General features: G+C 39.1%; 1 protein-coding gene across 2 annotated transcripts; it reads left to right on the top strand.

Annotated features, from left to right (window-relative positions):
• Positions 1–4,457: 4,457 nt before the first annotated feature.
• On the top strand, positions 4,458–24,079 carry LOC105429165 (uncharacterized). Of its 2 annotated transcripts, none has more exons than XM_089077752.1 (4): positions 4,458–5,118; positions 15,590–15,666; positions 15,954–20,422; positions 20,602–20,771. In XM_089077752.1, the coding sequence occupies exons 1-4, from the start codon at positions 5,100–5,102 to the stop codon at positions 20,621–20,623; spliced, it is 4,587 nt and encodes a 1,528-aa protein (XP_088933878.1). In that variant the 5' UTR covers positions 4,458–5,099; the 3' UTR covers positions 20,624–20,771. The 2 variants fall into 2 exon arrangements, with proteins under 2 accessions (XP_088933878.1, XP_088933877.1); XM_089077751.1 differs by having other exon boundaries at positions 4,462–5,118; positions 15,954–20,414; positions 20,602–24,079.

The following is a 24,079-nucleotide window of genomic DNA, read 5'->3' as shown; positions in this document are numbered from 1 at the left end:
AGAAAAATTTTTAATGAGTCTTCTATTGTCATATCTGTTTTTTGTTAATAAACTAACCTTTTTATCATATTTATGTATTCCTGTTATGAGATAGGGCTAATGAGTCGAAGGGACGTGTGGAGAGATAGGGCTAATGAGTCGAAGGGAATGTGTGTGATATATTTATATTATATTGTCAGATTCTTAATTGATTATTACTAAAAAAATTAATAATTTTTTAAAATATATATAATGCTACAGTAGATGAAACCTTTATTAATAATGATCTGATGATGATTTGATCATTAAGAGTATCATGTCTCTAATGACTCCTCCTATCATTAAGAAAATCTGGATTATTTTTATAAAGTAATTTTTAGAAAATTCTGTTGTCCCTTCATAATAATGAAGGGACAACAGAATTTTCTAAATTTCAAAAACAGTTTTTAATTTTCTAAAATTTCATTTTCCTTTTTTATTACACTCGATAAACTTTTATTTCTTTATTAATATATATGTGTATTATAACAAAGAATTTTACACATTTGTGGGTATATTTAAAACCGAAATAAATTATATATATATATATATATATATATATATATATATATTAATAAATTATATATATATATATATATATATATATATAATATTTTTATTCATATTAAAGAAACATATATATATATATATATGTGTGTGTGTGTGTGTGTTTCTTTAATATGAATAAAAATATTCATTTTTTGTTAACTTGTACCTGGATTACAAATATTAATAATAATTAATAATAAAAAAGTTTCAAGATGTCATATTTTTTAGAAAATCATTCTTATAATTATTTTATAAAAATTTTTTATATTATTTTTTATAATCGATATTAAATTCAGTTATTTTATACTTACACTACTTTATTAATAAATGTATTGACTTGTGTTTTCATATCTTTTTTGTATTAAATTAAATATGGCTCTTTTATTTTGGATTTGTTTTGGGAATTTTAATAAAAAATGAGATCAATATATTTTATAATACATAAAGAATTTCATTTTTCGAAATCAAATGTTATGCAAATAATATAAAAATGTAACATATTACGAATGATTTATAATCACTTCTATATCATGTGCGAATTAACTAAAAACATTTTATTTTATTTATTATAAAAAGTTTAAATTTATTGACTAGTTAATTTATAATTATTTACAAATTTTAATGTGATATATTAATAATCTCTCTGAAAAATACTTCAAATGGACAGTCATTCGGTCTTTATAGAATTTTTATTTTTTTTGTTTGAATTTTTGTTTACTTAATGTTTGCCTTTTTACCCTTTTTATCTTCAGTATTAGAAAATCAATGCGTCTTTTCCAGGTAGAATAGAAGACGGTTAAGAATATCATGGCATCCGTTTTTGTACCAGCTTTTACTTGACTTTCGACAGGTCCAGGCGAACAATAGATAGTCGACTTATTAAAATCTCACAGCATCTGGTCATTGAATTAATTTCCAAAGAACCCCACAATGGGTCACTAAGGCTCAGGTATCGAGAAGCATAAACGTTCGTTTAAAAGTTGTCATTGTTTGAATTTAATACCTGAAGTCAATTTTATCCTGGGGGGTATTATCCTGTTTTGTAGAGATATTTATAATATGTTTGAAAGAGTTAGATACTTTATCCATAAATCTTCAAACATTTTCATATATAAAATTTCACGTATAAAATTCCTATATAGGATTTCCATTGTAATTTCAAATCATGCGTGTCATATATACGTAAAGAAAAAATAATAGAATACAAATGATGTTTGGAGGATAATAGACTGTTGTGTGTGATTCAATTATATAATTTTTGTAGCAATGTTTGTATTATTCGCAGGGTAAAAAGCTCGTCGTTATACATTTTATTTAGCTAACCTTTTATTCATTATTGTCATTGACCATTTAATCATTTGATATAAACAAGATTGCCTTTCTGTCGAGCTATTGTAATTTGCCATAAAAATATTATTGCACGAAACATAATAGGTAGTAATAAAAAGTTTTATAAACGCCTAGTAAAGCGTGTATTTTTCCACGACTTTATCTGAATTATAAATGGCGCATCGGTTAGCCATCATCCACTGCGTCTTGGCAAAATTGTCGCCAGTCCGAACATACATTATCTAAACTCAAACTAATGACTGCTCTGTCATCCATCCGATGACGTTGACCTTGTGCCTTATCGGCGGAATTGTCACGAACAGTCTTAACGATTTGAATAACATTTCAAGTGTTATTGCAGATTCTTTTTTCAATTCTTTCGATAGAATAAGAGACATTTTGAATCTTCGTTACTTTGTATATCGCCTCGACCCGCGCTCTCTTCCGCTTGGTCCTCCCGGCCTTTCCACCCCGCAATATCGCACGATAAGTAATTTCATTAGCTTCTCGACGGAGTAGAGGGAGTGAACTGGGTTTCGAGATAGGGAGACTAAATCAGGTGAGAGATCGATGAATCGCCATGGGCTTGCCCATCGTTTCCAGGAGGGAAGCCGTCGCGTCATCATCAGACGCGGAGCACGTAGATGGCGATGAGACGATCTGCCGAGAGGGGTGGTGCGCGTTGGTGTGGGTGGCAAAATGCGTCGGGCGCCGACTCGACTCGACTCGAGTGCAAGTAGTAGTAGTATACCGTTTTGTGTAGTAGTGGTACAACCGGCACCGCGCCGCCGAGAGAAAGAGAGGGAGCTGCGAGGAGCGCGAGGACAAGTGGGGGAAGAAGAGCCTGAAAGGAGACGTGCGTCGCGAGAGCGAGCGAGGGGCGGGAAGGGCGAAGGTTTCCTCCGATGGAAAAACGTACTTGTACATAGGCGGCCGTAAGAAGGGGCTTCGAGGTGCCAGGGGTACACGCGTTATATCATCCCAAACGATCCACCGAAAGGATCGGGACAAATATTGGGAGAAAGGAAGGACAAATATTTTTTTTTTTTTTTTTATAAACTCACATTCTTTTTATCGAACAAACTCTTGCTTCGACACAGATAAGATAGTCTTTCAGAAATATTTTCACCGATGAACGACAAATCGATTAAATATAAAATTATGTTAATCTGTGAATTTCAAAGAGTGAAATTGAATCCTGCTTGGAATTTTATTTTTATCTTCTTAATAGTTTTCAGAAATTTTTTTTTTTAAATCATTAGCCCTTTCGAAGAAACTATTTTGTTATCGATTTCTTTTTATTAATTGGAAGCAAAGATTTCTTTTTTCTCAGAAAAACTTAGATATTATGATGGTAAACCTTTGTGATGATAAACCTTTTTCTTAATGTGTTTGTGGACTCATTAGGAAAAGTGAATGATTTAATATTTATTGAGATCTTCTCTTTAGATAGATGAGATAACATTCCAAAATGATGACATAACTACTCTCTAGTTGCTAGTAGTGATAGCTAGTATAAGAACAATATATTGCAGTTAGAGAGTACAAAATATATGAATACAAATGATAAAATAATGTTTATTATCTAAAAAAGTTATTTTAATTACAACAAGTTATTTTTATAGTGTCAATCTATCTTATCTCAAATAAATTTCGAAACAAGAATTTGTCGTTTAGCAAATTCAGCTGAAAATTTCATTCTTCGTTAGGCACTTTTTTAATTTGAGGGATGTAAAAATATCACGTGAAATATTCAAGTCCACTTTGTGCAAATTAATTTTTAATTAAACAGAATTTTTACTTAAATTTAAAATTAATTGAACGTTTTCATTATTATTTAATATGTTCTCTTTTAAAATTTTCATTCTCCCCTACATAATATACTAATATACTCTAATATTCTACGTACTCGGAAAAAAAAAACGCGTATAGCTTTACTTATACATTTTACATAACAACAAAAACCCGATTGAAAAAAAATTGCTGACTTGGGACTAGAACGGATATTTCGAAGAGACAAGTAAAAACCCGCGTAAAAATCTGCCGTTTTCCCGTCGAAGAATATTTCCATTCGAGCGCCCATGTATCCACACGTAGGATGCCGAACGGAGAACGCTGGCGGGGCGGGCCGGCGAACGCGGGGGCGCGGGAGCAGAGGGGGAGGACAGAGAGTTGGCGAGTGGGGATGACCGCAGGGAGTCAGGAGAGGAGCGAAGCGGAGCTGTGCAGGTGAAGCGAGATGGAGTGAGAGGGAGTAGCGCGGTAAGGGGATGAACGCGGAGCGGACCAATGGGAGGAAGGGATGATGGGGCCTCGGCGCGAGTCGAGAGAAATTGTCAGGGGCTCACTGCTGCGCGGTGAGTCGGCCCGTCGTGACCCATTCTCATGGATCTCGCGGTCCTCTCTTCTCGTTGTACCTCTTTTCCCGCCCCCCCACCACGCGCATTCGACGGAGAGGATCGCATCCCCCGCCCACCCTCTTCGCTCCTACCCTACCGCCGTCACCGCCGTCGTCGCCGCCGCCGCCGCCGCCGCCGCCGCCGCCGCCGCCGCCGTCTCCGTCACCGCCCCCGCCTCTTCCTCTCCCCAGGATCGTGAGGGGATCGCTCCTCTCGTTTCGGGATCATCGTGTGCGTTCAGACGTCGACTCGACCACGAGCGGAACGTCACGAGCGGTACACGCGCTCAGTGCGCTGTTGAGCGTCGAGCGGTGACGAACGGAATCGAGAAGCAGACGCATCCGCGTTCAGGGTACGGGCACTCGATCGATCGCTAACGCATTCGCGCGTCCGCGAGTCTCGGGGATCTCTCGACCCTCGGTGCGAGAAAGGAGCGATCGGCGGAGTGATCGGCGTAGTGAATTCGGTTTTCCCCGAGGATCATTTGGCCTCGTACGATGCGCGACGTCTCGATAGCGGATTCGCATTATCGGAGCGGATAACAGGGATCTCTGTCTCTCCCTCGGGTAGAGTGTATCGGGCAGAGATCGACGTCTCGGACTCGGAGATCGGAGTGCATTGCGATTGATTGTGTCACACTCGCGTTAATTTTGACGTACTCCGTGCGAATCAGGTGGACGCGAACTGGTGTTGTGGTGCTAATCAGTTACGCGGATGCTGGAGTTTGGATCCCTCTCAGCGGTGTGATCTCTCGGCTGGGACCGGAAACCGTCACCTGCCGGTCTTCAACTCCGGCCCAGCATCATGGATTACTCGAAGAAAGGTACGTCTATCGTCGTCCCGAAGTCGAGAACCATCAGCTTCTCAGAAATGATACTCTAATAAATACCAGTCGATTTCGCGTGATCTGTGTGTTTACTACGCTTTTTTACGCGTCGTCGACGCGCAATTTATCTTCGTTTTTTTTTCCTTCTGGAAGAATCTCACAACGCGATCTGTGTTGAAGATCGATGAAAAAATTTCTCGCATTCTTCCGTTTTCTTAATAAACGTTTAGTTTATCTCTTCCTTAACATATCTCGTTTTGTCCGAAAAAATAAAATACCTCTCTTACGCACACGTGTACGCGTCACCGTATGTCATCGTCACGTGAAATTTTACAATAATCCAAACGCGTACAGTTGTGCTCACCTGTTCTCCTCACGGCCGGGATCTTGAGAGCGAGCCGAGCTAAGAGATTCCGTGAACGGAGCTCGCCGAGATAACGAGATTATATCAATTGTATTGGTGACGCAAGGCGCGAGGTATCGTGCGAATGGTTTCAGTTATCGTTATAGATTCGTTAACTTCGATTCTCGCTTCGCGAGCGAGTGAACTCGCGTTCGTCTAATCATCCTCGGATGATGTCGGATGACGTTTCGCTCCGAGTAAACGAATTTATCTCAATTTACTTTAGATTTGAGAAAAATGCCAAAGGCATCGGAAGATTCGATGACTATTTGTTCAAGGAACATGCCACGGATGAGATCCGTGTGTTGCTCCAATATTATCTGTACGATACGAAGTAATCAACGATATTCGACCACATCTCCTTTTTCCGCGAATGATCTGATCGATCGATCGTCACGTCGAGCGACATGTCTCATCGATGCTCTTGATAATAGCTGAAGGGGTAGTGTTGCAAATGTCAGAGGTTGCAGTGGGTCTCACACACACGTTGCGACGGGTGACGTGTCGAAATTCGAATCTTTACGATGTAAAACCGGTTATGGTCCCATGTTACAGTTCAAGCTCTAAACCCATGTAAGGAACCCAGGTTCCTTCCATACGTGTTGTCGAAACATATTCACGTGACAAAGAGATTTTTAACTCTGCTGACCGAATGTTGTGGAGATAGAACTTTCTATAAATTTATTATTAAACGAGATTTTGTTTTAAGATAAAAACGATCTATATAATCATTTTTCTATTGATTGAGATGATACGCTTAGTTTTGTTGCTGCAAAGAAACTGCAATGAGATTTTTTTTCAAATTTAATTTGAAGTTTTATAATATTTTCTCTAAAGACTTTTAAATTCTAAATTAGTATTATAGTCAATGAATAACATAGGAATCAATGATTTGATTTTCTAATGACATTGCGCTAATGATAAAAATTAGCTACATATTACATCCTTATTTCATAATTTTTTTAAAAATAATATTATATAAATAAATTTAAAAAACTCAATTTATTATCATTAGTTTTGTCTCGAGCCAATTTTTTAAATTACAGATTAGAAGCAAGAAGAAATTAATAATGTCAATCGTATTACTCCAACATTAATAACTTATTGCCATTATTGTTTAAATAAATATATAAATGGTTTATGTTTATATTTTATCGGTTTTTTGTTATTAAATTCTTTATGTTACATGTCTTTGATAAAATAGACACGATGTCATGACCAAGTTAAAATAGTTCAATAGTTTTGAATCGTGTTACACGTGCGGATGAATATTATCCAAAAAAATTTTTTTCTTCCTGACAAAGCACAGGGATTATATGAGCATGAAGTCTGGATTAGGGTGTGGTGCAAAAAGTCAACCGCTCCCTATTTCACCCCAGCAGAGGGGTGTCTTTCGGTAGCGAGATAGATTAATTAGCGATGTTTGACAAGAAAGTGCATGCGTTTATTAACTCCCGAGAAACTCTCTTCGTGATAACTTAAAAGTTGCGGTAAACAGAATATCTCGAATATTTGCATAAATCAAGTTGAAGTAAATCGCTTTTGGTACACATTTTTCTCAATCGATAAAAAAGTATAATCACTATAAACAAATTCTAATGCATTTGAAACTGAATGGTCCAGTTACTTACCCTTGTATCTATTTACTTATTAATTGTTTCATTCTAATTTGCGGCATTCAAATAAAATTACACGCTTTAAAATAATGATCTTGAGAAAAAATTAGTTTTCAATATCTAATTTTGTATGTAGCTGTGATTAGTAGATAGATTCATAAGAAAAATGGAACAGTGAGCTTTACTTTGTGTGCGCTAAACATGAAATAGCTAGTAAATCTTTCTTGGAAGAACCGTAAACTAGAACTATGCAATTTATCATATTTGATGGAAATAATGAAGTTCCGTTATATACCGACTAGAAAAAAATTCGTACAACGTTTCGGTCTTTATTTATAATATTTAACCGAAAAGCTGAATGACAAATTATTGATATCAATATTATTAAATATTGAGATTAAAGACTAAATAACTTTTCCTATAATGACGCACAATAATAAAATACAATAACACTTATATTTTACACGCCCATGAGCTATCTTAAATGCTTAAATCAAGACAGCTCAATGTTACTTGAAATTATTTTAGAGAAATTATTTTAATTAAGAGATATAAATGATTAAACTAATACTTCCTGTATATTTTGATATTTTCTATTTTATATCTCGATCTTGTACTATCAAAATTTCCCAACCAGTCCAAGTGTCGTTCTCGCTCGAAATCATCAGATTATCGTTCGTGACATTGCTGCAGAGCTTCTGCAGAGGGAAATAGGAACTATATTTCAGCGAAAAACTCGAACGCGGATGATACCTGATCGATCTCCACTCGCGGTTAAAGATTAGACCGTCCGTCAACCACACCTATCATCGCTTTTCCACCCTCTACCTTTCGAGGCGTCATAAGGTCGGTCTAGGATTTGCATAGGTCTTATTACGGTTGCAATCTATATATATGGCGTGGCGGTAGGTAGGTAGGTAGGTATGACAACCGCGAGGTACATGCGGAAACACTCGGTTGGGCCACGTATATACGAGGGTACTTTGCGTGACATCCTTCGTGGCACCTCAAACCGTTCACCCTCGGTCGATCGTGAAATTAATGACCCGCGGCAGTAAATTTTTCGGGAGAGGAAGTTTCCTCTCTCTATGTATCGCACGTTGATGTGCTACAACACGTTGATCTGATTCTCTGATAATTGGAATCATTTTGGATCGATCCAAAATGATTATCGTAATATTTTTAAAAAAACGTGACATAAAAGATTTCTTTGTTTTTTTTAAATTTCTCGACTTGCGTTGCGTCCAAAGACAGAAGTGTAAAAATATCAATATCATCAGGATTGATAATGAATTGATTATTTGTGCGCACGATTTCTGACCTAATGCTTTCAAAAGACACGTAGAATATAAAAATAAAGCTCGAAGTGTGGATTGTCTTAACTGTTATTTCAGTTAAAAACTTGAATGAATTATTTGAAATTAAGATAAATTATAAAAATTGCGCAATTTATGAATTTCAAAACAAAAATTTGAAAATAATATATAAAGAAAATACATATATTACTTTATAGTATTTGAAAACTAAATATATCATTATTAATATTGAAATTAACACTGTAGTTTAAAAATTTTATTTTTCTAATATAAATTTTTTTGTTAAATTTGTAAATTTATGAAATAATCTTATATTCAAAAATTAACAAAATTATAACAATCAATTAATTCTATTTCAAGTATTTTTATTCTATCAATATCCCAAGAAATTTGTTTCTTTAAATACATATCTAATTAATTAAGGAAATGAATATATATATATATATAGTTTTATAAATAATGTATGTATAATATAATTATAAATATATTATTATGAATATATTTATATTATAAATTATTTATAATTGTATATAAAACATATAATTAGTTAAATATAGCTTTATGCTTTTTTAAGCAAATACATTAATTATTTATCTATTACTTTTATTTTATATATCATACAAATTTAAAAATGAAATTTCAATTAAATATAAATTAATATTAATACAAAATAATATTATTAATATTAATGCTATAAAATATTAAAGAATAATTCCTTAAATTTGATAATTTAACATTGACTTAATGACAATATTGACTTAAAGTTGATAAATTATTTAATAAGAAAATTTGTGAGATCCTCAAATTGTAGAAGAAAAGGAATTTAACATTCCGCTATGTGGAAATACTAATGTTCAAAAAATTTATTTATTCAACCGATATTTATTTTTCTTTCTGAAAAAGATAAAATTTTTTGTTTAGAGGAATTATTTGATAAAAACTGATTTTATTAAAATATGCGCATTTGAATTGTTTGCAAGATCGTGGAATGGAATCATGAAAATTGGGGGGTAAACTGAAAAAAAGGATAGAGAGGAGTGAATAGGGGTAGAGAATTATTCGTTGGCGTCAGTAGTTACTCGCAGGTACGAACGAAGGGTTGCTCCGGTGTGTTACGGATGGGTAAACCCAAGGTTGTCAGAGAGACGACTTCTCGAAACATACTAGCCGACCGCCATCTTTGTTTCTCCTGCGTGGTGCGTGGGTGTATCCGAGCGTGGAAGAAGCGGGGATGATGAGGGAGAACTGGCCAAAGGGAGGGGAGGATGGCAAAGAGGGAAAGAAGCGCCGCCGTTGGAAAAGAGAGAAAGAGAGAAGGATGATAGGGAGGTAAAAAGGAGACAGGTACGAGACAGCAGGGTTACAAGAACGGGGTGGGAAGAGGAAAATGAAGTGTGTGACGTGTGTGTGTGTGTGTGTGTGTGTGTGTGTGTGTGTGTGTGTGTGTGTGTGTGTGTGTGTATGTGTGTGTGGATGTAGAGGGGAAGAAGAAGGGAAAAGGACGGTAGTGAGTCTGCGACTGCGAGGCAGGAAGGAAGGTGAAGAGTAGAAAAACGTAGCGTGATCGTTGGTAGCAGCGACGGACGGATGTCGGCAGCGAGAGAGAAAGAAGTGAAAGACAAAGAGGGAAAAGAGAAGAGGGAGAGAGTCGAGCGGAAGAATAGGGAAGGAACCAAGGAGCTAGGGGAGAAAGAAAGAGCGGAGAGCACGTCCGAGAGCGAGATAAGAGCGCAAGAAAGAGCGGAGGGTATGTCCGAGTTAGCGAGATAAAGGGGCGAGATAAGCGAAGAAGCGAGCGCGAGCGAGATAAAAGTCGGAGCGTCGGCCAGTGGAGGGGACCGGGTGGGATGCGATGGAGGGGGCGGAGTGCGGCGGGCGGCGATGGCGGCGGCGGAGGGGAAGGAAGGAGATAAAAAAAGGCTCCGGGAAAGATGAGAGAGGCGGCCAATGGCGGCGCAGTACGACGCTGAATCGTTGGCCTCTCCCCCCTCCCCCCTGTCCAGCTGGCGTAGCTGCTTCAGCGCAGCATCCTACGATTCGTAGGTGGCGATTCCCAGGCGAGCGAACGGAAATGCGCATGTACCTCCCCGAGCGGGGCACGACATTGTTCCCTTTTTCCCTCAAGGCTCCCCCGGCGAGGTCTCGCGAGGGTGCAATGCAGATATAGGCGTGGCATTCTGGTCCTTCAGCTCGTCCGCAAATCCTTTGAAACCCTGGCAAGTATGGAACTCGCCCTTCTCGCATTGATCCCTTCGATGATTCGCTGGCCTTGTTGAACTTTCTGTATTTTCATACACATATATTTATATATTCTCTTTCTCACGAATATAAATTTATTGGTCGATTCTTTAACAATCTATTTTTAAACGTTCTGTTTGGAAACAATATATATATATATATTAGCGACACTGTTTATCATTTCTCCGGATGTTTCTATCAATTCGCGTGTTTTCTACTTTTTCTCTTAATTTTCAAGCCCAAGAAAAAGACATGAAGCACGCAATGTCCTATCAATGGCATGAAACAAATTATTGTATATTCCAGATTTGCTAGTATATGTACGTAGAAAAAGAATACAAATTCGAATTAGAAATTTAAAATTTTATTAAAAATTAGAATTTTAAAAGGATAAAATAAAATAAAATTTTATATTTGTACTTGCGACAAAATTCTGTAGCTTTTTTATGATGTAATTGTTTATTTCTTCTTATGTCATTTTTGAGCAGAAATCTACGTGCAAGATTAAAATCTTGCACGAATTTTATGATTATCTACACGTGATTATGATTATCTTCACATGATTATTTAAAAATGCATTTGATCCACTCATTTAATCCCACCTATGTAAAGTTTGTTTTATTTCCATATCTTTTTATTGCGTAATTTTGTTACGAAATGTTGACGTTATCGCACCACAATCTTGCAAGATATTAAATATAATAGCAAAATGCGTTTTTGTAAAATACAAAGAATGATTATTAAAAAAATAACAAAAGAAACAAAAACTTTTCCGAAAAATCAAGATGCAAAACTAAATTTAATTTTATATTCGTTTGTATTTAAATTTATTTAATTTATAACTTTTGTTATATATTTTAATAGCTGTAAGATTGGAATGATTTTTCTAAATATTTCTCAAGAACATCGGAAGAATTACCTCGGTGAAATTTGGTGTGGATTCTCGCAATTGGAAATCTTTCCTCCTCGTGCTTTCCATTTCTAACGATCGTGATGTGACGGGAGACTAATCGTTACGACGTTCCATGAACCAAGAAAACCGATTTCTATTCTTGCGATGCGTTTCTCGTCATCGATACGAGACATTCCCTTAGCTTTTCATGATGATTTTATGATCTTCCTCTCATCGGAAGATCATAAAATTCACAAAAAAAAAAGATACTCTTTGTGAAAATCGCCTTTTTCAGTTTTGTTGTCAATTATCTAAAGTCTTATAAAAGTAATTATTTTATACGCTTTAATTTTACATGGTTATCTTTATAAGCTCGACACACACATATTTTTTAGCAAATTCGGTTTTGTGCGTTAAGAAGCTATTTTTCTCTGAACAAAAATGACAAATATATAATTTACATGTTTATATACATAATTATATATATTTGCATCCGCACAGTGGCTATTCAATTATAAGTAGTTAGAAGTGGTGGCAAGAGGTGAAGAGTCATTAACGATCAGGCACGTGTCAAACCGCAAATCAAGTTGATCAGACTCGTTTCTCCACACTTGCTCGGAACATGCACGCGTGCATTTACGCGCATGAATAAAGTTCACCTGCCAACAGGTATACTATATGGACGCCGTCAAGCAGGTTCGTTTAGGGCCACATGACGATCGTCAATTGTGTAGTCATTCAATCGGTGAGCAACCCGTGTAATACGATATTAAAAGGATTAAAATGCAGTATTATGAAAGATAAATTGCGATGCATTTAACACACACACACACACACACACACACACACACACACACACACACACACACACACACACACACATTACGATATAATTATCGTGATATATTTATATCAATTTGCTATATTTTTTCACTTATAGAAAATTAACGTTAAATTGATTGAGCTGAAACATTAATTTGTATTTTTGTTCCCTGTTTTAATTTAAATTCTGATATGTGAGCAGTCATATTTTCTAAATAAAAGTCTCGAAAATTTTTTATTACAAACAATTAAAGTGCGTTACCGCAAGTATAAATATTGAACATTGCATTTCCGAAGAGCAAATGCAACAATCATATCTTCGAATATTAAAGATCAATTATTGTTAATTATTATACTTTTCTTTAATATGATATATTCGATATTGTGTTTTGTACAGTCACTCATTCAATAATGAGAGTTCTATTAAACGTTATTAAAGAGAATAAAATAAACGCATTTATATATAGATACGAAAAAATCAACAACATAATAATAAGAAAAGAAATTAGAAATTCTCGATGGATTACATTGTTTTTTAAAGATTTTAATTTTGTGTATTTTTTTGTTTTTTAATAATTTGAAAATTTTATATTTATTTTTATTAATTCAAAAACAGCATCCTTAAAAAAGATACTTCGTTTGATTTACTAAATGGATCAGAATTTAAACCTAAATAGATCAAAAATCATCAAAATGTAGGTTAAGAATCTCTCTCTTTTTTTTTTATCCCTCCCTCTCAAAATTTTATCGAAGTTTTTTAAGAGAGATGCGTCATAACTCTTTGATCTCTTTCTTCTGATGTTTATTGTGATCTAGCAAGGCAATTGTCTGATTTTATTATAATTTTACTATTATACCATTACGGTATATTGAACAGATTTTAATTTTTCTCAAAAAAAGTTCATCAAGAAAAGAAAACATCTATTTGTCAACGATACTTAACTTCATCTCGCATTCGTATGAAAACTTATTACTCTTGATATTCTTTAGCTGACAAACAGATTGCAATTTCGCAATGAAATATGATAAGAAACACTCAATCTAGTTAATACCAAAAGGTGATATCGAATCGATATGATTCGTAAGATATATTCTCGTACTACTGCTTTGTTTTCTCTTTCTCTTTTCCTCTGAGAATCTAGGAAACGCATGAGTCATGCTCTTGAGATACATCTCCGAGATCAAGGCATTGTCTTCGAAACGTCTTTGAACATAATTCCCTTGATAAGAGAGATTTGTATAAAAGTGATCAATGTTGAAAGAGCTTGTATTCTTAATAAAAAAATAATAAACAAGAACTCTAATGTTCCATAAAATAATATGTTAAGCTATTTTGAAAAAATTATAGATTATATTTTCTATCGTTATAGAAAAATTTATTAAAATCTCAATATTCATTCTTGACTGTTTTAGAATAAGATATTTTTTTAAAAATTTAAATTTGAATATCAAAAATATCTTATCACATTTTGCAGCTTTGTTTCGTACGCCATTTCAAGTGATATCATAATAGTTTACAATATCTTTTTAGACAAGTTTTGATATTCTAAACTGATAAATAAATACTGTAATAAATAATATGGGAAAGTATCCTGTATGATTAATCGCAGATTTTCCTAGTTCATTTTGTGTTCCAAAAAAGTAGTGTCTGTCTTCCGGAGAACTTGGATAAATTTTATTTTTTCCGTTCAAACTCTTAAAAGATAATTGGAACTTTCCTCACCTTGATAAAACAATTTCGAAGAGATGAAAATGCCAGTATCGGTAGTTTAGGCGTATCAACTGTGATAGTCCGACTTCGTCCCATCTCGTATTTTTAAGCCTCAGCCCGATCGTCGGTTTCTCAAGATGTTCACTGCGTTTTTCAGACGCGTGTAAGTAGAATGGGGACCGTCGAGTGCGGTTTGAACGTTGATAAGTGTTATTGTCCCGGCTCCATCTGCGGTTCGGTCTGGGTATCAGCTTCCGGAATACTTAGTCAGATTTGTGTCCTGTCCCGTCGCTGACACAGTTTCTTACCCAGTTACGGCTGCCAAAGACGCAACACCGGCAGATCCGGTGTGATTCCTGTTTACGCGCGGTTTTAAGCCACGATGCGCATCAGTTAACAATATTTCGTTTCCAGCACACATTTTACATCGCGTATCACCAAAACGAAATTCGAATTGTACACAATTGAGAAAAATGTTCGGTTGAAATTAATTGGAATTCTGGTTGAAAATGGACAAATGAGAATTTTCTGCTTAAATCTATTAAAATTTTAGTGGAGATAATCGGAACTCTGACATCGATATAATCAGAATCTTCTGGTTTGTCTACTTTTAACCAGACACTTTTCTCAGTGTATCGTAAGTACACGCCAGCGATAAATAGATGCAACTTGAAACGTGGTTTCTTTCATCGTTGCATGTTTTTTCGTAACTTGAAAAATTGCAATGCATTAATTTATACTGTTATGTATGTATATGTTCATAATATATATAGGTATAGTTGTACAGATTATTCTGTACAAGATCATAGATAAGAAGAAAAGCTTGCAATTCTTCGGAATCGTAACGATGACTGCACTTCCGACTTTATGTCTATTGCGTGGTAACGTTTTTTCCGGGATCTTTAATTATAAATATAAATTGATGCGAACATCACTTAAAGGAAGAGAAGATAGAGAAAGCGAAACAGAGATAAATGATGAATTAACGTCATTGTAATCAATTATACAAACCGCAGTATAAATTTATTTAGAGAAAATTGTAGTTTTATGATAATTTCGCATATACCACGCGTGCTTTCTCTTCTCCTTCTCTTTTCCGCTTGAATTTATAAATTCTCTTTCGTTATATTCGAAGCGTCTCGGTTCCTGTTTCGTCAGCAGATTTGTGGTCCAGAGAAGTCGCGCACGCGTGGGTTTTTCCGATCTTCCTGAAATCTTTGTCCGAAGAACGAGTGAGAAATCATAAAACTCGTTACTTCGGCGATTCAAACATTTCGTTTTTAACCGAATATTTCAACGAAAGTGAATTGATATATATATATATATATATATATATATATATATATATATATAATTTTATTATGATTAATTGGAAATTTATTTTTATGCGCTTCATTATGTGCATGTAATTATTTCACATTTAATATTCTCATATATTTTAAATTAAATATACGTTATGTGTTTTTACAGTGACTGGATCAGAAAATGGACCTGATCAGGAACAAGAAAACGAAACACAAATTGATGCCGCATCACCATCATCAAGTGTATGTATATTCATGTATATGTTTCAATAAGCTTGAACTTTAGTAAGATGTAAAATGTGAGATATAAAATATAATAAATATATACTAATAAATATATTTTATATATATATATATATATATATATATATATATATAAAACTAATAAAGTGAAAAAGAAATTTTTGGGAGAATAGTCGAATTATTGATGCGAATAAAAATATTTTCGGGCTGTTATCAATAAAATTGCTTTATGTAGCAATACAATATGCGTATTCTTAATATCACACATTCTTTTTCCGACAATATAGGTTGAGCTGTCGGAGAACGGCGCGCATCCGTGCCCGACGTGCCCGTCGGTGTTTTCCAATTCCCACGAATTGACGAATCATCTGCGCGGCCACAACTCACCTCGTAGCACAGACTGTAGCGGCGAGGAGGATTACAGCTGTGGCGTATGCAATAAGGTGCTTAGCTCAGCGAGCTCGCTGGACCGGCACGTGCTGGTGCACTCGGGCGAGCGGCCGTTCAAGTGCAAGTATTGCGATATGTCGTTCACGACGAACGGCAACATGAATCGACACGTGAAGTGTACCCATCGGATGGTGTCACCGAACAATTGCACGGACTCCGAGGGCAGTAGCGGCTCGGAGAGACCAGCGGCTACCAGCCAGGATGAGTACAACAACAACAACGAAATAGCCAGGCGAAATTCGTCGGATCTGATCGACGATCAGGAACAACCATCGCCCAGCAACAACCGCGCGAATAAACGGAAGTGCCCGGAGGAGGACGTCAGCGACGTAGAAGATCAAAGGAGACATAAGATTCTCTTGAACAACAGAATGCCGATCAAGTACCGGCCGGAAGAGGAGCAGAAAGCCTTCGATTGTCCGGTTTGCAGTCAGGATTTTGCGAGTAGCGCGCTTCTCCAGTCGCATATGGAACGCGTGCATCCGGGCTCCCTGGTCACATGTGAGACGTGCAACGAGTCATTCAAAAATTATCGTGTGCTGAACCTCCATCGTACGATGAAACACTACAAAAAGAACTCGGAGGGCAACAACAGCCGTAGCCTGCGCAACACCGTGGACGGTTTCAAAGATTTAACGTTCATCGACTTCTCATCCATCAAGTTTCCGACAATCGCTCGGGCGATGTGCGAACGTGAGCTGCACCGGCCAGCCTCCGGTGAGGTCAACAGGTTCCAGTGCATGAAGTGTCTGCACGCGTTTCCGTGCAGGCAAGCCCAGCTGGCCCACGAGAAGGAATGCAAGGGCCCCTACAAGAACAAGAGAAACAGCAACGACAACAATAACAATAACGATATCAGTACGAATAACAATCTCGAAGCGGAGCTAGACGATCCGACTCCGCAGTCCGAGGATCCCAAGACGAAGCGCGAGATGTTCTTCGCCGTGTTAGATCTGCAGAACAAGTCCTCAACGCATGAGACGAAGGAGCCGCTCGAACCGAGCGAGACCAGAGACCTAGCGAAAGAGACCAAAGATTTAGCGGATATCCCGAGTATCCTGTCCGTCAGTTTAAACGGGTTACAAACCTTTCCTCGGTCGGATGCCAGCACCCCCGAGAATAACATCAAGTTCAATCCGAACATTGGTTCTTCAGGCTCCTCGGGCACTTGCTCGTCCGAGTACAACGAGGAGGAAGCACAGGACGCCTTTACCGCGGAATTCCGGAAGATGAAACTGAAGGGTGAATTTCCGTGTAGGTTATGCAGATCCGTATTTCCCAATCTACGAGCGCTGAAGGGGCACAATCGCGCACACATGAACGTGGAACCGGGTATGCCGTATCCGTGCAATATGTGCCCGTACACCAGCACCGACAAGGGAGCTTTGATGAAACATTTGAGATCGCACAACGGCGATCGGCCGTTCGAGTGCTCCCTCTGCAATTATGCGTTCACCACCAAAGCGAATTGCGAGAGGCACGTGAAAAATCGTCACGGGATGATCAGTAAGGAGGACGTCAAGAACGCGCTGATCTATCATCCAAACGAGGATTCGACCAACGACAATATCGAGAGGAGTTCGCCCAGGATCGTCAGGGAAGATGTGCGGAAGACGCTCGTTTATCCGAATGAACGCGAGGAGTCTTCCCAACAACAACAGATACATTATCCTGTGACGATGGATCCTGGACCATCGAATGTCCGCGCCGAGATACTGATAAATCGCTACGAGAAAACAGACATGTTCCCCAGACCGACGAAGATACAAGCTCTTAATCTCATAAAGAAAAGTGCCGACGAAGCAAACCTATCTCACGATCTGATCATGAAATCTAATTATTCCAAGATTGACGACGACATTGAGTTGGGATCGTCGGACGGCAGCGTGTCTCTAGTCAATGATACCAAAACGGATACACACCAAAGAATTCAAGCTAGTCCGATGAACCTGTCGAAGCTCTCGACGAGCTCCGGATTAAGCTCGGGGGAGGACGGTCCGTTGGATCTGTCCATGGATGTGTTGGATCTGAGCAGGAAACGAAAGAGGGACAATGACGATTCTGGCTTGCCGGAGGAGAAGCGATTTAAGAGCAGCCAGGAATTGTACGCCACGAATCCAGCGTTACTGTTGACCCAAGCTCTGCTGAACAGAGCACGCGAGAACTCACCGACGACGTCGTTAGAGACTCTCTATGCGAATACCTTGTATCGCAATTTTGGTGCCACGTTAACGGGCGCCAGTATGATACCACCATACTTCCTAAGCCCTCACATGTTCGGTCAGGACTTGGCGACGAAGGGCAGGTTGCAGAAGGAGCTGGTCAGAGGTCTGCAACTGACCGGCGGCAGCACCCTTTCGGTGGACCCGTCGTTACCCAGCACCAGTTACGCGGCGTATTCGCAAACGCGGGACACCACGCAAACATCGAGCGAACAGAATGCCTACGCGAATCTGATGAGCGCGCAGATGAGCGCTAATCAGACCACGACGAGCCGCGAGAAAACGGATAATATCTCGTCGAACGATCCCGTGAAAATGGTGCTCAAGAATGGAGTGCTGATCCCCAAGCAGAAGCAGCGCAGATATCGGACCGAGAGGCCTTTCACTTGCGAGCACTGCACGGCGAGGTTCACGCTGAGAAGCAATATGGAACGGCACATCAAGCAGCAGCATCCGCAGTATTGGAGCCAAAGACCCCGCGGTGGACATTCGACCAGAGGCAGACCACCTGCGAGCCATCCGACTATGGTGCAGACTCCTGGCCCGTCGACCTCGCAGGTAGCTCAACCACGGTATTCGGGCATTCTGCCGAACGCCGTCGATACGCCGGTGACATCGACGGAATATGGCACGCATTCCATCTCGGATCAAGTGAAATACGCGATCCTGGCGCAACAACTGAAGGCGAATAAAATGGACGACAATGATACGGACGATGAGATGGTGATAGACGAAGAGTCGGCCGATCGGGATTCTCAGGAGTCGCAAGCTCAACGCGAACCTAGCACGAGCTTGCTGCGAGATCAGCTGGAGAATAGCGAGGGTGTCAAGGATGTCGTCGTGAAAACGGAAGCAGTCGAGTCCGCGGAGGAGGCCTCGAAGGAGATACACGGCGAACAAGCTGCACGAAGTAACGGCGATAATCCGGAAGAATCGACAGTTGCTGAAAGTAAGTCAGTACACGCTGAAGAAACGATCAAAACTGAATCTACCGAGCGAGAGCAGAGCAAACTAGAAGACGGAACGCCCGATCTCGCGAGTGTCTCGAAACTCTTGGACAACGCGTCCCAGCAATATCAGCAATTTCAGCCGCAATACTTGAGTGATGAGGAGGGTCCCGTTGCCTCGACCAGCGGCAACAATTCCGGTAGCGAGAAGTCCGACTCCATGAATTCCTTGAATTCCGGGAACGATTCCTCGCCGAACAAAAAGAAGAAGAAGAAAAAGAAGTCCGCGTACTCGATGGCGCCGAATCGTGTCACATGCCCATACTGCGAACGCCAGTTCCCGTGGAGCTCGTCACTGAGACGACACATCCTCACCCACACGGGCCAGAAGCCATATCAGTGCATGCACTGCTCGCATCACTTTACCACCAAGTCCAACTGCGATCGCCATCTGTTAAGGAAACACAAGGCAAAGGCGAACAAGATGCGCCGTGCCAGGAACTCGTCCTCGCCAGACGTCCAGGTGGTCGCCAGCAGCAGCAGTAGCAACGGCAGCAATACGTTTTCCATGAGGAACGTGCCCGAGAGGCCGTTTAAATGCCATCAATGCCCGAGCTCGACATTCGCCACGTTGGGCAATCTGAAGAAACACCGATCGAGCAAGCACCGCAAGATCACGTCTAGATCAGAGTCCAGCGATCAGCAGAACAGTCCACCGCGGTGTGCCGCGCAGAACGATCAGAGCGATTACGAAAGCCATTCGTCGAGCATGTCCGACAATTTGGAGAACTCGTCATCCACCGTCGCGGCCACGAAGCCGAGTTGCAACGCATCTCCTTCGATAAACGACACCACCAGATCGCGCAAGTCACCAAGATTATCGCCGAGTCCCGGTGACGTACCCTTCAAGTGTTATCTGTGCGACAGCGGTTTCTCGGAACGCCAGGACTGCTTGGATCACATCAAGATAAATCACAAGCGCTCGTACGAGATGCTAAAGGCCAAGGGCGCCCTCGAAATGGCGTCTATGAATGTAGATGCGACAGAAGATCAAATGTTAGCGTCGCAGCAGCATCCTAGCGACGGTGAAGAAAAGAAAGGCCGTTTTCCCGACTACAGCAACAGAAAGGTAATAAGGTATAAGAGAACTAATTCTAAACAAGTCTCTAAAAAAAAAAAATCACATGTATCGACAAGAATGGAAAAAAAAAAGTATCGAATTTGTGTGTCGTTGGTCACTTTCATTATCATTTAGTTAGTGTACACCTAATTGTAATGCAACGAGAGAGTAACATCTCTTTATCTTTTCTTCCAAGGTTGTGTGCGCTTTTTGCATGAGACGCTTTTGGTCCGCGGAAGATCTTCGGCGTCACATGAGGACCCATACAGGCGAGAGGCCCTTCGAGTGCGATATCTGTACCAGGAAGTTCACGTTGAAGCACAGCATGCTGCGCCACCGTAAGAAGCACGAATCGGTGGAGTCCGCCATGTACATAGGCAATAGCGGCGACGAGGAGAACTCGCCCGCACAACCGCCGACGATAACCCCCAGAAGTCAGCAGCACTCGCCGATCTCCACCAACACCAGTAGACCCCGCACCCAGGATAGAATCTCCCTGCCGACCGTCGCGGCGGTTGCGACGGCGGACGCGGCACCCTGTGCCCTGATGCGATACAATCACTACGATAACATGGCCACGCTCACCGGTAGAATGGCGAACGATGGTCCCCAGGGCGCCGCATCCGCCGTCCTGCCTTCCCCGCCTCCCCCCGCGGAGATACCCAGCGAGAGCGGTGACAACGACTTGATCTCCAATCTACTGGGAATACGCGAGAAAGGTTTCCTCGATAAGGTACTTCTAGGCACGGCCGATGATGCGGCGAAGTTGTTGGGTGTCAAGGACAGCGAGTGATTAGGCCGTCGATTGCGTAGGAGAGAGAGAGACGGAGACAAGCGGGATGCGATCAGATCACATGAATCGCGCGAATAAACGTAAATCAAATTAGGACTAATGTTTTTTTTGCGATGTTAAATATGGGAGATTTAGTTAAAACTATTAATATTAATCCAATTACTTTTAATATCGGCAGACTAAAAATAGACAAAAAAAAAATTGTGATGTTTGCTTGCGGTAGTGTGTTATTTGTAAAATGGTCAGATGGTCGGAGGTGTCGTCGTTTGATCGCACACCATTTTCTCCGATGATTCGCGAGTACAGAAGATATACCTTTAAATTAATTATCGGATTCTTCGATTCTCCGTCTAAGGTTCACGATCGTGCCTTATATTCTATATCAATTTATCGCACGTGTTCGTATAAAAACACCGTAGTATTTTCGGAGTTCTTCTCATGTAATCAGACGAGAGCAGTATCCAGGATATCATTGTACGTTGCCTACCGTGTGGAATTTTATGATTCATATCGAGAACACCAAGAAGTGGTGTCAAATGTATCTACATACGCGAAATGGTGAAATGAATGGATTGATAGGAATTTATCTCACGCGATTTATTTTTTATTATCTTAAATTAGTATTGCTTAATCATGTTTTACTTTTTGCAATCTTAATCAGATATGACAACTAAACTGTAATAACAACTCCAATTCCATAAGAGTATAAAGGAACAAGTATCCGTTTTTTAAAATCAATCTCTGAAAATTGTGAGTTCAGTTTTTCAATAAATTCCTTTCGATTCATTTCCGATACACCTATTTTTTTTTTATATAACTATTCATCATGAACCACAGCAAAGTATATTATTTGCTATTATGACATTTCCTTTATGGAGTATTTCCTCATTGGAAAGTACTCGCGCTGCATATTCTATTCAGTTTAACAGTCGTTTAAAACATAACATGGTGCATCTTCCTCTCTTATCGCAACGCATCCAAATCATTTACGCTTCTGACAAATTCCTTCGTAACGCCTCAAGTCTTCGTTATGAGAAACACATACTTCGTAATCCCCCCATATGCCTTTGCATTACATGTGTACATATATATCTCTGGAGATTGTAACAATTTCAGTATAATTAAGATTTTGATGTGATTATATATTATTCGCGGATGCATCATGATTTCGCGAGCGCGTTAAAGATAATTATTAAATATCTTATTATTAGTAATGTCAATGAAATGTGCATTAGGGGAGTCAAGAGATAATAACATATATGTTGTTTGTATTCCGTTCACGCAGTATTAGACGTAGCTCGCAACACGCGATTGCAAATCCTCAACAATCTCAGAGCGCAATTGTTGCGGGATATTAAAGTAAAGAAAAAGGAAAAAGACGGCAAAGAAATGAAGAAATCCAGGTTCCTGAGAGAGAGAGAGAGAGAGAGAGAGAGAGAGAGAGAGAGCGCCGAATCTACGAATATTCTTCCTTCCGCGATGCGGAAGACGGATGTTCTGCATTTAAATCCAAAGATGAATTCATTTTACGCAATGAATTATTCTAAGTTAGCCATATGCACTAGGATCTTATTTATTGTTAGTCATGTATTTCTACAAGAGTGAGAAACTATATAGGGTGTGACTGTAACTAGTAGCTAATAGTCATTGCATAACCGTCGTTGCGCGTCGCGTTTTGACGAACACGCTCAGCGAATGTCGTGTCTCGGATGTGGATATTCCAAATGTTTCAGATTACGATTTTGCAAAATCGTGGGAAATCCCGGAGGGTATTCCCGAGTGTATTCTTGTGCGTATCAGTAGGAAAGGAAATTCGCTCGTTCAAGGATCGTGAATTACAAGTAATCGTGTCCGTGTATAATCAATTGCATCGGTCGTTTTTCCTTTTCGATTCCTCTCGATGGGAACGAGACGAGATGCAATCTTCACACGTGACACGTGTAAACGATATACGTGAAAATGCGCGGGGCAATATTGCGAAGAAGTTCATCACTACCAATCAATTAGATTGTTATGTCTCGTCGCGTTACGGATTTTAGTGTATATAGATAGTTCGTTTATCTTTCGCGGATGCAATTATACCAAATGATTAACTTGACTATTGACGTAGGATAGATATTTAGATTAGATTAGATTAGAGCGTGAGATGAAGGTTAGATGGCAGAAACTTAGGCCAAAGGGAAACAATTTGTATTTCCTATTCCGTTACCCCGTCCTTCACCCCATCTCGTATGTGGCTTTTACGCAGTCTCGTACTGTCTCTACTTACATCACATTCTTTTCTCAATCCGATCTCTCCCTCCCTCCTCCTATCTCCAGATATGCGTAGAAATATACGATATTTATTATTTTATAACGGAGACGACTATACATGGCTGTAATACGTTTTAGCCAAGATCGAGATCGAGATTGAGAATAACGTCCAGCGACATCGTTCCCGATCTTATTCTGGGATATTTTTTGGCGATGCTTCTGTCGCATGATGCTAGCCCCTATCCTAAAAAAAAAAAAAAAAAAAAATCTTTTTACGAACGTTGCACTCTGTGATGCACGTTGCATTCTGTAAAGACAAGACTTGGTTTTTTTTTTTTTTTTTTTTTTTTTAGCAAACGGGCTGAATCTACAATATCCTGCGATAGACGCACCACGTATGGACACATTAATTAATTAAGGCTTATGTACTTGCGCATATGTATGTGTAGGCGAACGAAGGAGTTAGACTTATCGAAGCGAACGAGTCCGTTTTGAATCTTTTCAGTGACCATTTTCTCTCCCGACTTTCGCGAAGATTAAGATATCAAATAATCATTGTAGTGCACCTGTACATGAATAAGTTCTCTAATTTAAATCAGAAATAATAAATGATATGCAATGGATTCAA

The sequence above is a fragment of the Pogonomyrmex barbatus genome, unplaced genomic scaffold (genome assembly GCF_055798465.1).
Source record: "Pogonomyrmex barbatus isolate J1 unplaced genomic scaffold, ASM5579846v1 scaffold20, whole genome shotgun sequence".
Lineage (NCBI taxonomy): Eukaryota > Metazoa > Arthropoda > Insecta > Hymenoptera > Formicidae > Pogonomyrmex > Pogonomyrmex barbatus.
Note: the sequence above shows the minus strand (reverse complement) of the source record. Positions and strands in the feature narration are given on the sequence as shown.

Bases quoted from the DNA above. Each gene is read 5' to 3' on its own strand.
- LOC105429165 (XM_089077751.1), top strand. The intron at 15,667-15,953 runs GTATGTATATTC...CCGACAATATAG, and splicing joins CCGCATCACCATCATCAAGT to GTTGAGCTGTCGGAGAACGG. The intron at 20,415-20,601 runs GTAATAAGGTAT...TTTTCTTCCAAG, and splicing joins CCGACTACAGCAACAGAAAG to GTTGTGTGCGCTTTTTGCAT.